Genomic DNA, 15,109 nt, shown 5'->3' with positions numbered 1-15,109 from the left:
CCTGTTTAACCCTGTACTATTTTTTTTTTTTTGAAGATCGTATGTTTTAAAGTAATCTCTACACCCAACATGGGGCATGAACTCACAACCCTGAGATCAAGAGTCACACACTGCTCAAATGACTGAGACTGCCAGGTGCCCTGTAACTTTGTTCTTTTTTTGGTTTTTGGAGACTTTGTTTACTCATTTGAGACAGAGAGACAGAGAGAGAGGATGAGCACAAGCAGGGAGGAGAGGGAGAAGCAGATTCCCCCCTGAGCAGGGAGCCCAATTCGGGGCACGATCCTAGGACCCAGAGATCATGACCTCAAAGGCAGACGCTTAACCAACTGAGCCCCCCAGGTGCTCCTAACTTTGTTCTGTTTTTATGGTGTTTGTCACATGTTGCCTTGTATCAGAGTTTAACTATTGCTCATGAAACCATGGACATTTGCAACAATGACCTCCAAAGACCTAAATTTGCCCTGATTTATCCCTTATTAAATTATAAACTGCTCATGATTAAGGATGGTTTTGTCCATTTATTTCTGAACACCTCATAGAACATAGTACAGTAAGATGTAGACAGCAGTGTTTATTAAAAAATTATTGAAAGAATAAATGAATTTGGATCTGATCACCTTAGTCTTTTTAAAAAATCTGACCAGTGGAATTGGAAGTGACATTGTGTTGTGTGGTGTGGTCATGCCGTATAAAACTGATAAATGATATTCGTGACAAAAGGACAGAGCTTACAGATTATGTAAAAGGGATGTTCATATAGTGAACGTATAATAAATTTTTCCTGAGGCTTCTCCCATAAAAGAGTTTTCCACTCACTGAAATTTATTTATGTTTGTCAGTGAGCTATCTCGGGGGAAGACAGTCAGAGAAATGATCTTTCTAGCTTATGCGCTGTTACAGTTTGCCAGTCCTACCAGCAGTGTTCCACTCGAGACCGTGCGGCACGAGGGGTATGGATGAAATTGTGTGAAAGGTACACAAAGTCCAGAGGCAGAGGACGCATGCCCCATCCTGGTTCTCTCCCCAGGGAGCAGCAACCGAGGGGTCTGAAAGTAAAGAGCACGAGGCAGGCTGGGAACACGATGATCATCTGAAATGCCACCAGATTAGTGCTAAATTGACCATGGTGTCCTTCTAGCAGACCCTGACCTCATCTCGGTGTGTGGGCAACCTGGACGTGAGCTTCAGGGTCACACAGCGTGAGAGCTCTGGGAGAACCCACGGCTGGGCAGGAGAGGTTCTGGCAGGGATTCTCTGCCGGACCACAGGGGAGTCAGGCCCATCGGTGCATGTCCGCATCAAGGCCGGTTTCTGTCTAACCCGAGCCTGTCCCTGCCCCACCTGGTCAGACCCTGCCCCGTCCAGCGCCCTGGGGCTGGGACTGACTTTACTCCGGCCTATCTCCAGCCAGCACCCCATCCAGCTGGTTTGGCTGGAGGCCTCCTCACCCTGACGTCTGCCCTCAGGAAAGTGTCGGGCGCTGACTCTGTCACAGTGCCCAGCCCTCGAGCTCTGTGCTGTGTTCAGAGCCAAGCCACTCTCTACTGAGCTCTCTTTCCGTGTCATCCATGCGGCCCTCACGGCTGTGCAGCCCCGGCTCTCCTCTGACGGCTGCGGATGTTCACACAGCACGTGGAAGGCCTCTTTCTCTTCTGGGCTCTCCCACTCTGGCCCTCAGGCAATCCCAAGGGGGTGTGACAGCTGGTGGCAGTGAAAACCTCAGGAGGGACAACTGTTCTCTCTTCCAGGGAGGGGCTACCCATGGACTGCTTGCTCTGTGTCTGCTGCTTTGCCCCAGAGGTGCATGCAGTTACGGAAGTGACTAGCCAAGCACAGCAACCAGCCCCAGCTTCCTGACCAGAGAACTGGAAAGAGGAGACCCAAGAATGTGGAAAATTCTGGGATGATCACAGAGAGCAAGGGACTCCGGAAAGTGAGCTCCCCACCAAGCGACCTCATCCCCTGGGAGCTGCATGCACGCAGATCTGCTCCCATTCAGCACCTCGGAGACCTGGAGACTCGGCTAACCAACCACCCCCCAGAATGAGACTGAGCGCTGCAGGGGCACCAGGGCGGGGGGAGTGGATACGCATCTGGGCACTCCTGCCTGGGCTGTGACAGCTACAATGACGAGACCGCGGCCTGAAGAGTGTGGGCAGGGACTGCAGACCTGACGAGGTCAGCTGCCTTCTGAAACAAAAATACCAACCTTCCACGTAGTTTAAATAAGACAGAGTCTTACAGCCTAATATTGAATCCAAAATATGTTAACACAAAATTATTCAGCATATTAAAAAAATCAGGGAAACCTCAACTCACATAAGATTCATCAAACACCAAAGCCTTGATGACACAGATTTTAAAATGACCTGAGAAAGGACTTAAAGCAGGTATGATTAAAAAAAAGCTCCACCAAAAAATGATGAATGTTCTTGAAACCAGTGAGAAAACAAAGTCTTAGCAAAGAAACATGGTAAAATGTAGGAAAGAACCCGATGGAAAGTTTAGAAGTGAAAAACATCATCGGCAGAAATGAAAGCTGACTGGGCAAAGCCCAGGAGGGGGACGAGGGTTTGTTCGTGAACTGACCGACAGACGCTCACTCGGCATAGCTGAGCCCCTTCCCAGGAGGGGCCCTTGGACAAAAAGAGCTAAAGTCACCCACGATCATACCCCTGGGAGGTCTGGGGATGCAGGGACGAAGGCCCAGCTCAGGACAGCTCTGCAGAGATGCCCTAGCTCTTGATGCCCGCAGGGCCTCTGAACCCTTGGTGACAAGGGCACAAACTCTCTCCTGTCCCAGCCCCACACCCGCGGACTGCTCTGTGCTTGCCCAGCGCTTGGCAGTACACTGACCACAACACAGACTCCCTTTCCAGGCGGTGTCCACGATCTCGTACACTGTAACAAACAGCACTTGTGCGTACCTGGAACTTTTGTGCGTGTACATTTCTAGTACAGTTTTACAGGCTGCAGATGGGTTGTGTGCATCCAGTGCTTTCAGGACTAGTTTGTTTCATCTTCACTGTATTCATGTGAAACAGTGCAGATTGTCTGTGTCGATGGAGAACCGGAAACCCAGTAACTGCAGTAAGTCATGCTGTGTCTAACGCACGCCGAGTGCTAATGCATGGCGGTGCCGGCAAAGGGGCTCAGAGCAAGGTTTCTGGAGCCCTGCCTCTTGCTGTGTGATCTCCAGCAGGTTAGCTGACCTCCCTAAATCTCATTTTGTTTTTTGAGGCAGGTAAAAGGGTTAAGCACCGAGGACAGTTACTGACACTTGGGAAGGGTTCAGCAAACATTGGAGGTTCACTTTATGCCTGCTCTCCAGGAGTGCTCCTTACACAGGGCCCAGACCCAGGCTCAGACAGATGTCAGAGGCTTTGTGGTCCCTTGGGTGGGGGGCCCCGTGTGGCCCACTGTTGAATCGTATGGAAAAAGTCACCACCTGCTGCTATTTATTGTCTATGTTCATTCATAACTGAAGAAAAGGCTACGTTTCAGTAAGAGGTTAGTGAAAAAGACATGCAATGTCTCTTTCCAGTGAGGCTCACAAACCACCAAGATTCTGTCTGTGGATTCTAAGTCAACAACACTTGTATTAAATTACTGGCCCAAGACTCCACAGAAAGCAAACACCTATATGCTTAGGCCTATGTGAAATGAAGATCCAGCTGATATTTAGTGAATAAAATACTGACCTTGGCCTTTAAGTTACTGAGGTCAACTCGCAGACCAGTGATGTGTGCTTCCAAATTGTCTCTGAATCTAGAAATAGCCACATCTTTATTTGTTTTGCTTAGCTTCAGAGAAGTTTTTAGTTGACCAAACCTGCCAAGGAGAATTCTGTATATGGCATTTTGCTCTTCTGGGATCTGGATCTGGTAATACCGTACTACAGAGTGCAGCTGAGTGACCGTGGAGTACTCTTTCTCTAAGGCAAATATTTTTGAGGAAATTGAATCCAAAAAAGTAAAATGTTCCACAAATTCTTCTATTTCAGTGGGATCAGAGTCCAGCTTTCGCAGTGATGACTCCACGACCTGTGATCATTAACACATCAGTGAGAATTATATAATGAGTTCTAGTTTACAGAGTCAGTTACTCTTTTAAGATTTTATTTATTTATTTGACAGACAGAGATCAGAAGTAGGCAGAGAGGCAGGCAGAGAGAGAGGGGGAAGCAGGCTCCCTGCTGAGCAGAGAACCCAATGTGGGGCTTGATCCCGGGAACCTGAGATCATGACCTGAGCCAAAAGCAGAGGCTTTAATCCACTGAGCAACTCAGGCACCCCAGTCAGTTACTCTTTTAATATTGCTCACTAACTTACACCATTATAATTTCACAAAAAAACGAAGATATCATCTGAATGTGATTCTAACTATTTGAATCCTGGAGCATTAGCATGCTCCAATCTTTCCTATTGTTAACAGAAGGAACCTCAATGTACCTTGCACGGAAGATAAATGCCACTAAGACATAAAGGAAGTAATATTTTGAATAACTTTGTCTCTAAGAAATGGACTAAGAGGTACATCAAGGGTACGGCTGCATAACTGCTACCCTGTTTGGGGCGGTGATGTGCTAGTTCTCACTTTGCTCTGATAGCACGTTTGCTCATTAGGTGTTATCTTCTCTAGTTTGCACAGGAGAAAACAGAGTCTCAGAGGGACTCATTAGCCTAAAATCAGAAATTTGGTGAGTTACTGATGAAACCCAAATCTGATTCCAAATCCCATTTTTATTTATAATAAGTGTATGTATTCATTATATGTATAATATCAATACTTTTCTAAGTGCATGTACATCATTCCATGAAATTTTCAAAATAATTGCATTTTTACACCCAAATTACAATTCTGTCATATTTTTTCCATTCATAATTTTGGAATCAATGTCATTTCAATTTTCAATTTCACAATCCTGAATTAATTGCCTAGATGTCTCTAATTTTTTGAACACTTTATTCTCTTTCATTATAAAATAGATGCTCATACAAAAACTGCAATACAAAAAAAGCTCTCAATATAGAAAATACCTCTTATTGCGTCACTCAGAAATAACCACTGTTAACCACCACCCCCCCACCCCAGCAGTTTCTATGGACAGCCTTTACAACTAGAGAGGCCTGTGTTTGAAATCTAGCTCCAGAGTTTCCTAACTGTGTGGCCCTAAGCAAGTAGCTTCACTTTAATAAACTTGGATAAAATAGTTTAGTAACAGGCTGATAATGGTCCCTACCACATTTAATTGAAATCCATGACCAAAACAGAAGATAGTAAACATAGCTATCTAGACTCTAACCACAAATCCCGTTTAAATGCCAGTAAAAAAGAAAAAAACACATAATGCCGATTGGTATGACAAAGAAAACAGGTAATCCCAATTTCATACAAAAAACAGATGGTAGAAAACAGCTGAAATACACCCAAACTCCCTTTGTCACTAGTAGTACACTGATAGCAAAGACAGTTATGGATGGGAGAAGAAAGTCACAGACCAATTTCACTTGTAAGCATGAATGCAAACATCTTATAATGTACAAGTCAGTGCCCACGTGTGCTGGCAACTAAACCCACCAACCTAAGAAAGTCAGCTAATGTAACAAACCACATTAAAAGACTGAAGAAAACAAATGTGTGATTATTTCAAGGGATGTAGGATAAGCATTTGATAAAACACGTGTATGATAAAAATACTCTCATCAAAATAGGGGAACTTCCTTAGCCATGTAAAGGGAAGCTACTCAAAGCCTCAGGAAATACATAAAAACACACCTGGGGCCATGCAGGAGCCAGAGAGAATGAATAAACAACTTTCAAACCTGGTTCCTAAAAAAAATTATAGCTCAGGGCACCTGGGTGGCTCAGTCAGTTAAGCGTTGGACTCTTGGTTTCAGCTCGGGTCATGATCTCAGGGTCTTGAGATCGAGCCCCATGTCAGGCTCCACACTCAGTGCAGAGTCTGCTTAGACTCTCTCCCTCTCCCTCTGTCCTCCCCTCACATGCTCTCTCTCCAAACATGAATAAATCTTAAAAAAAAAATATAGCTCAGAAAGTTCTCTGGAATTCAACACCCTGAGCCTTCTAAGGGCAGCAGTCTGGTCTGCAATGACTTACGTTCATCTGGCGCTCACTAAGTGCCAGAATGTGTTTAGGGTTTTATAATCCCTAACTCACTTAACTCTCACAACCTCTCTAGGTTAGTCACTAATATTATCCCCAATTTACAGATAAACTGAGGTACAGCAGGAATAGGAGGTCTTTCAAATAGTAAATGGAAAAGCCGTGATTAAAAAAAAAAAATCAGTTGAAACCAAACTGACATATAAAAGAGGTTAACTGTGCATCATGATGAGTTTTAACAAATTTATACACCAGTGCACTTACCACTGTAATCAAGTATAGAAAACTTTCATTGTTCTAAAAGAAGCCTTGTGCCCCATCCCAAATAACTTCCTCCTACTCCTGGCCTCAGAAAACCACCATCTGCTTATTGTGATTACAGATTAAATTTTATTTGTCAAGTTCCATATGTATGGAATCATCCGGCAGATACTCCTTTGTGTGTGGCTTCTCTCAGTCAATATATTTTTGCAGTCATTCCAAACTGTACACAACACTCGTTCATTCCTTTTCATTGCTGAATGCTATTCCAAGGCATAAATGCACCATTTTTTTCCTTACTCGTCTCTTGATAGACCTCTGGATTGTTGACAGGTTTTGGCACTTGTGGGTAAAGCCTCCACGACTTTGTGAGTACAAGTCTTTGTGTAGGTCCTATTTTATTTTTTGGAAATAAATAACGTGGAATGGGGTTGCTGGGCTGAAGGGTAGATGGAAATTTAACATTACAAGAAATGGCCAGTTTTCCAATGTGACTGCACCATTTTCATTGTCACCAACAATGTGCAGAAGTTCTAGCTCCTCTGCACCCTTCTCAGAACTTGCTATTGGCAATCTTTTCAATTCTAGCCATTTAAACATGTGGTTTTTACTTCCCTGATGATGATCCTGTTGAGAATATTTTGTATCTATTGGCCAACTTCTTCAGGGAAGGGTGGCAAACAAATTATTTGGTATCAGTGTTGTCTGCTATTGTGCTTGGGGCCGAGAGTGGTGCTAGCAACAGCTGCAGCACTAGGTAAATAGTCGGAAACATGCAGTGTCATACTCCGGTTCTTTTTGTTACTTCCAGTGAAATCCTAGGAGATGAACTTATGCTAAAATGAGTTAAGCAGAGACTGAGGGAACTACAGCTCGGATAAGAAAATTCTCCTCTGCCTTTTGCGGAGCCGACCTGAGGATTCTTTAATTCAAAGGCTTGCAGAAGTTGAGACAGCGAACTGTTTCTGAGCTCTGGATGAAATTGGTGGCTTCCAAGTGGCAACCTTAGCAGGAGAGAAGACCAGAGCTCTTATCTTTAATCAGGCACATTGGCTGAAGATGGTGGGACCCCAGGATTGGTGGGAAGCTCGCTGGCACAAACTATTAAGGGTGTAGATTTTCTTCCCAAGTCTATGTTCCAGACAGCCTCAGATACAGAACCATACTTTTAGGGCACAGAGGGATGTGTCAAGCACAGATAGCAGCTAAAAATAAAAAGTTCTCCAGCTTCAAAATCATGTCTAGACTGAAGTGTGGAGTTAACCAGAAGCAAAGAGCAAAAAATTATTTTAAGAAGCAAGTCCAAATCTAATAACCAACAGCATTTCCTAAGGTACACGCAGGTATCCCAACTCACACCATCAGGAGATTCACTGACGTACTTGGTCAGGGTTCAGCAACTACAAGCCCATGATGCCTGGCTTGGATGAGAAGGTGAAGAATACCAAACCCAGAGAGTCATCCTACAGGGCCTAACTGGGGGTCACCAGGGCAAGAGACCTGAGCCAGAGGCTGGCCAACCACAGAGCTTACTCTACCCTTAAAGAAAGGAACTCTCAGTATTTCTGTCCAGTAAGATTCAACATTTGCACTAGAGCACCTTCACCGTTTCCCCACTTTCTTCTTCATAGGATGGAGGTTTCAGTTATACATATGCTGCTCCTTCCCCACCATCTTATACTGGGCGAGTGGGGCCTTCTACCGTCTTTACTTAGAGCTCACTGGAAGGCTAAGCGCCACGTTGCACTTGATAGAGTGTGCATGGCAGCTGGGTGAGGGCAACACTCACCACTACTCCCGATGTCTCCATGCGGCGGGGGCCCCCACTCATCCAGTCTGGCGGGTGGCCCCTCCACCCCACAGTCACTTCCTGGGAAGACGAAGTGACCCTTGTGACAGCTGAGTTTGGAAGGAGAAGGTGGAGAGGCAGAGCCTAGACCCTCCTTGCAAAAGCCTGCCTGTTGCAGAGGGTACACGTTCCTCTCTGCTCACTGCGGCCAGGATGCTGGTCATGTTTCAGGGCAACCAGTGCTGAGGGGTCTAAGTCTCTCCCTAACTCTGAGCTTCGGTTTGGGGAGGGTTAATTTTAAGTAAACAGAAGACATATTCCCCAAGGTGTCCTTTAATAATAATAAAGGAAATAGTTTAATCTCTTTTTGCCTTAATGTGCTGTCTTCTTTCTCAGTTGGCTCAGTAGCCGGCTGCGTAAGAGCGGCGAGATCTGTGATGCCCCCTAAAACTCAACATGTGGGAAGAAGGGTGTGAAAAGCGATGGCTTCGACTGGCAGGTACCGTAAGTCTAACCCAAGCCATTCCATCTTTTGCTTGCTTTCCTCAACCACTGAGGAAGAGGAGCTTACGAGGGGCCAACTCAGGTCCTTCTGCAGCAGCGGCGGTGCTGTGACCCAGCGCAGGCAATGACAAGGGAAGTAAAATGGCCCAGGCTGCTGCTGCAGCTGCGTCTCTGTCTTTCTGCCTAGAGCATGAGCACAGAGCCTGTGGGGCAGCAGCCCTTATCACAGGGAGCGGAGCAGAGAGAAGGGGAGGCTTGGCTCACCAACGCCGAGACGTCTTTTTGTATGAGACAAAGAAACTGCTGTATAATACACTTTGTTTGCTTGTTTTCTAATACTTGTTGGGGAATACAACCCTAAGTGAAATAGAGAGTAATTCTGTGTATGTTTTAGGATTGCTGTGGTTCTAAACATAGACACTTCTCAATCCTCTCTTGAGCTCTCCGTAGCATCAAAAACTACTAAACGTTCCCTCTTTCTCAAAATACTCCCTTGCTTCCCTCAGCCTTCTCAGGGAGGCTGCGCCCTCTCAGGGGCTTTGCAGGCTGCTCTCCGTCTCGCAACCTCCCACATACTGGCATTCTCCAGGCTTCTGATGGGGGGGTTCTCTCCCATCCTCACCACACACATAAGCAGACACCTTCTCCTGAAGGACCTCAAAGACCACTCGCACACCGGCCCCATGCACTCGGGCTTCTGGCCTGGACTCCCTGCCGGTGGCCAGCCCCGCACTCCTCGTAGGTCCGCCTGATGGTTACGCAGTAAAGTGCGCTCTGTGCTCCCCGGCCCGTGGGTTGCAGCCCTGCTTGCCCTGCAGCCCAGCCCAAAAGCTCAAAGTGTCATTAATTCCTCTTCTTCCTACATTCTGCCAGTCACTACAACCTGTCCATTCCATTTATGAAACAGATCTCAAAGCCATTTGCTTCTCCAACTCCACACCATTCCTGCCCTGGTGTGGGTGCTTATCACCTCTTCCCTAGATGCCAGAAACAGCTTTCTTCCTGTCCTGTCCCACTTTAACCATTCTTTACTCTGCAGCCAAAGTGGCCCCTACAAAAACATAACTTGTGTCATGTCGTTTCCATGTTTATAAGTTTGCAGGGATTCCCAACTGGGAAAAGATGGAGCGAGGAACATGGGGTGCCATTCTAGAAATGGCAGAGAATGTTTCTTTGAGGAAATGATATCAGATCAGAGACCCACACAGGTGTTAATACATATTAGAATGTTCTGAGGATGACACTCATCATTTGGATTTCCTAAGTACATATTTTGAAATAATAATCTAATAATCATAAAGATTCTCATGCAATAGGAATTTCCAAAATACTTACTTCCAGTAGATTTGTATTCTTCCTTTCAATTACAGATCGCAGGAGGTTGTGGATCAGATGTAGGACATTCTCAACATATGGTAAGCATTCTGACTGAAAACTGAGACTTATGACTTTGAAAATACCAATGCGTTTCTCAATGGGCATGTTAATAATATACTGAAGATAGTTTCTGAATTTAGCCAGGATCGTTTTAAACTGTGTTGAAGTCAGTTCATCCACCAATGAGATTTTCATGCGCATGGCTTTGGCCTTCTGTACCATGGAACAGTATTTTATAAACTTGCAGCTGTAAACATTAACTTGCCCCATGCAATTACCAACAAGAGTCAGGAGCCTGGCAATCTGTAAACAAAGTGTTAACAAGTCAGAACTGGTGAGAGTAACTAGTGTGGGCTGACAGTCTGGTGGTTCTGTCAGAATATGCACGAGAACAGCTCTCTGTGGGGTCCATTTTGTGAAGAACCCACACTACAGAATTACGTTGGAAACCTAAGTCTTTAAGAAATTTCAATGGCCTTTTTAACATTTAGGCCATTTCTCTTTCTAATCAGCATGCTGTTTGGAGGTCATGTATCCCCGTGCTTGTCATCCTGGTTAGGGCAGATGCTCCATGGGCAGCCCCACACAAGGGCAGCTCCGTGGGCTGTGTGACCTTGCCCATTCTCAAGACACAGCTCCCTGACCAGGCAGAATTTGACCCAAGAGGAGAGGATGAGATTCTCCTGTGACTCTGAACTACAATACCCAGCGGGATCGTAATGGGAAGTCCCAGCCACCGCATGTCAATGCACTGCCAAGTCAGTGTCAGGAGGGAACCATAAAAGAGAAAGCTCCTTCCATAGCAGAAGTTGGAAAAAACAAAAGAGGTGAACAGAGCCAGAAGCCCAGGAGCAGGAAGATGGGGAGATGAGCTGGAAATGACACCTCCATTGCCATAAGTTAGGATACTCAAAATTTTCAACAAGTCCCATAAGTCTAAGAACCTCAGGGGGTTTCTGCTCCAAGAGCCAAGTAGTCCTTGAGAGAAACCGTTTTTAAAACTTACTTTACTTTGGTACGTAGGATCCATTTCAAAAAGGATCTGACAATCTGGCCATCTGGCTGGCTTCTTATAGGCCATTCCACTTTCAGTCTTATTAGGTAAATTTGTAATTAAAACCGATTCAGTAAAGAGAGACAGGCGAGGATCTTGGCAAAGAGGAATAATCCTGGCTAAAATACAGAGTTCAGAAGTTAGTATTTTTAGGAGTCCCATCAAAAGCAACATCTTAAAATTATCCATGAATCTAAAACTACTGGAAATGGGCTGATTTATTATGAGGGATAGAAAGTGTTCTGTACTGATAAATGGAATCTAAGACAAGTGTAAAAGTTTGGATTTAATTTTATGGGAACAACAGACTCACTCACAGGTACTAGGTGGTGGTGGGTCAAGGCATAATTAAGAGAGAGGCTGAGAAAAAATTATTAAGTTGAGAAACAGCTGAAATGTCTGTGCTACATGATGCCATGTGGAGAGCATGAAGCCAACACAATGAGGAAACAGACACACAACCGCCACCATCAGCAACTCGCACACAGTCTAGCTGAAAAACCGAGGTCTGCAGGCAAAAACAAACACATGAACGAACAACAAAACTTCCACCTACACTTCATACATTATGCAAAATTAACTCAAAATGAATCATAAACTTAAGTATAAAGCACAAATTTATAAATATTCCAAGAGAAAATACAGGGAAAATCTGTGACTTTGAGTAAGACCAGGAGTCTGTAGATACCAAAGCATAATCCATAACAGAAAAAAAATTGATTAAGCTGCTGTTAAGAAGGTCCGTTCTGTGAGAAAGAATGAAAAGATAAAGCACAGGCTGGGAGACAATGTTTGCAAATCTTCTGTCTGATAAAAGACTTGTACCCAGAGTACACATAAAGACCTCTTGTGATCAACAATAAGGAAACAAACATCCCAATTAAAAAATAAGAAAAATATCTAAAGATCTGACCTCAAAAAATGTACACAAGCATATGTATATAAGCATATGAAAAGATGTATATGATATATATATAGATGAATATACATAAGATGAATATATATATGAATATATATTGGCATATGAAAAGATGAAAAATATTAATCATTAGTGAAATGCAAATTAAACCACAGTGAGATTATGACTACACACCTATTACAATGGCTAAATTTTTTTTATAATCGGACAACACCAAGTGCTCAAAAGGATGCAGAGTGACTGGAACTTTATGCAGTGTTGGTGGGAAAGCAAAATGATACAACCATTCTGCAATTCTCATAAAATTAAACATACACCTACCATATGACCCAGCAATCTCACCCATGGTTAACAACCCAAGAAAAAAGAAAACTTAAGTTCATCCAAAAACCTACAGGGGGAGAGGAGTCAAGATGGTGGAGAAGTAGCAGGCTGAGACAACATCGGGTAGCAGGAGATCAGCTAGAGAGCTTATCTAACCATTGCGAACACCTACAAATCCAATGGGAAATTGAAGAGAAGAAGAGCAACAATTCTAGAAACAGAAAATCGATCACTTTCTGAGAGGTAGGACCTGCGGAGAAGTGAATCCAAAGCGACTGGCAGATAGACCACGGGGGGAGGGGCCGGCTCCCAGCAAGTGGCAGAGCAACAGAGCACAAAATCGGGACTTTTAAAAGTCTGCTCCAAAGAGGGACATCGCTGCAGAGGCTAAACCGGGGGGAAGCCCAGGCGGGGTCAGCGTAACCCCAGGTCCCGTGGGGTCACAGAAGGACCGGGGGTGTCTGAGTGCCGCAGAGCTCGCAGTTATTAGAGCAGGGAAGCCGGCTACAGAGACAGAGCCGAGGAGTGAACTCTCAGCTCCGAGTTACCTTGAACCAGTCGCAGGCTGGGTGAGCTCAGAGCACGGCCAGGGGGCAACGGAGACGGAAGCGACCGGGCGCTTTTCTCCAAGTGTGAGTTATTGAGCGCTTTCCTCCAAGCGAGACCAGAGGCCAGGGAGACAGGGGTGGTTGGGCGCCTTTCTCTGAGGGCACACTGAGGAGCGGGACCCCGAGCTTTTGGCTCTCCGGGCTGGAGATTGGGAGGCCGCCATCTTCATTCCCTTCCTCCAGAACTCTACGGAAAGTGCTCAGGGAACAAAAGCTCCCGAAAGCAAACCCAAGCGGATTACTTAGCCCGGCCGCTGGTAAGGGCGGTGCAATTCCGCCTGCGGCAAAGACACTTGATAATCACTACAACAGGCCCCTCCCCCAGAAGATCAACAAGAAACCCAGCCAAGACCAACTTCACTCACCAATAACAGCAGAATTCTAGAGGAGGAGAAAGCAAATCTTATCTGGAGAAAATGACAAGGCGGAAAAACTCACCACAAAAAAAAGAACAAGAGGCAGTACCAAAGGCTGGGGACCTAATCAATACGGACATTGGTAATATGACAGATCTAGAGTTCAGAATGACGATTCTCAAGGTTCTAGCGGGGCTTGAAAAAGGCATAGAAGATATTAGAGAAACCCTCTCTGGAGAGATAAAAGCCCTTTCTGGAGAAATAAAAGAACTAAAATCTAACTAAGATGAAATAAAAAAAGCTATTAATGAGGTGCAATAAAAAATGGCAGCTCTCACTGCTAGGATAAATGAGGCAGAAGAAAGAATTAGTGACATAGAAGACCAAATGACAGAGAATAAAGAAACTGAGCAAAAGAGAGACAAACAAATACTGGACCACGAGGAGAGAATTCGAGAGATAAGCGACACCATAAGACGACACAACATTAGATTAATTGGGATTCCAGAAGAAGAAGAAAGAGAGAGGGGAGCAGAAGGTATATTGGAGAGAATTATTGGATAGAATTTCCCTAATATGGCAAAGGGAACAAACATCAAAATCCAGGAGATGCTAAGAACGTCCCTCAAAATCAATAAAAATAGGTCCACACCTCGTCACCTGATAGTAAAATTTACAAGTCTTAGCGACAAAGAGGAAATCCTGAAAGCGGCCCAGGAAAAGAAGTCCATAACATACAAGGGTAAAAACATTAGATTGGCAGCAGACCTATCCACAGAGACCTGGCAGGCCAGAAAGAACTGGCATGATATATTCAGAGCACTAAACGAGAAAAACATGCAGCCAAGAATACTATATCCAGATAGGCTATCATTGAAAATAGAAGGAGAGATAAAGAGCTTCCAGGACAAACAAAAGCTGAAAGAATTTGCAAACACCAAACCAGCTCTACAGGAAATATTGAAAGGGGTCCTCTAAGCCAAGAGAGACCCTAAAAGTAGTAGATCAGAAAGAAACAGAGACAATATACAGTAACAGTCGCCTTACAGGCAATACAATGGCACTAAATTCGTATCTCTCAAGAGTTACCCTGAATGTTAATGGGCTAAATGCCCCAATCAAAAGACACAGGGTATCAGAATGGATAAAAAAACAAAACCCATCAATATGCTGCCTCCAAGAAACTCATTTTAGACCCGAAGACACCTCCAGATTTAAAGTGAGGGGTGGAAAACAATGTACCATGCTAATGGACATCAGAAGAAAGCTGGGGTGGCAATCCTTAGATCAATTAGATTTTAAGCCAAAGACTATAATAAAAGATGAGGAAGGACACTATATGACACTCAAAGGGTCTGTCCAACAAGAAGACCTAACAATTTGAAATATTCTATGCCCCTAACATGGGAGCAGCCAACTATATAAACCAGTTAATAACAAAATCAAAGAAATACATCGGCATAATACAATAATAGTAGGGGACTTTAACACTCCCCTCACTGAAATGGACAGATCATCTAAGCAAAAGATCAACAAGGAAATAAAGGCCTTCAGTGACACACAGGACCAGATGGACATCACAGATATATTCAGAACATTCCATCCCAAAGCAACAGAATATACATTCTTCTCTAGTGCACATGGAACATTCTCCAGAATAGACCACATCCTGGGTCATAAATCGGGTCTCAACCGGTATCAAAAGATTGAAATCATTCCCTGCATACTTTCAGACCACAATGCTCTGAAGCTAGAACTCAATCCCAAGAGGAAATTTGGAAAGAACGC

At 44.5% G+C, this 15,109-nt stretch overlaps 1 protein-coding gene across 1 annotated transcript in view; it reads right to left on the bottom strand.

Annotated features, from left to right (window-relative positions):
- Positions 1-15,109, bottom strand: part of DNAH14 (dynein axonemal heavy chain 14) — a gene marked incomplete at both ends in the record, with an annotated part of 406,864 nt that overhangs the window by 239,480 nt on the left and 152,275 nt on the right. Inside the window, 3 exons of the mRNA XM_080824495.1 lie at positions 3,705-4,046; positions 10,019-10,363; positions 11,067-11,229. Of these exons, the coding sequence (XP_080680621.1) occupies positions 3,705-4,046; positions 10,019-10,363; positions 11,067-11,229 (850 nt within the window). The remainder of the gene's footprint in view (positions 1-3,704; positions 4,047-10,018; positions 10,364-11,066; positions 11,230-15,109) is intronic.

This window comes from Martes martes (assembly GCF_963455335.1).
Source record: "Martes martes genome assembly, chromosome: 15".
Lineage (NCBI taxonomy): Eukaryota > Metazoa > Chordata > Mammalia > Carnivora > Mustelidae > Martes > Martes martes.
This window is presented reverse-complemented; position numbering and strand designations above follow the sequence as displayed.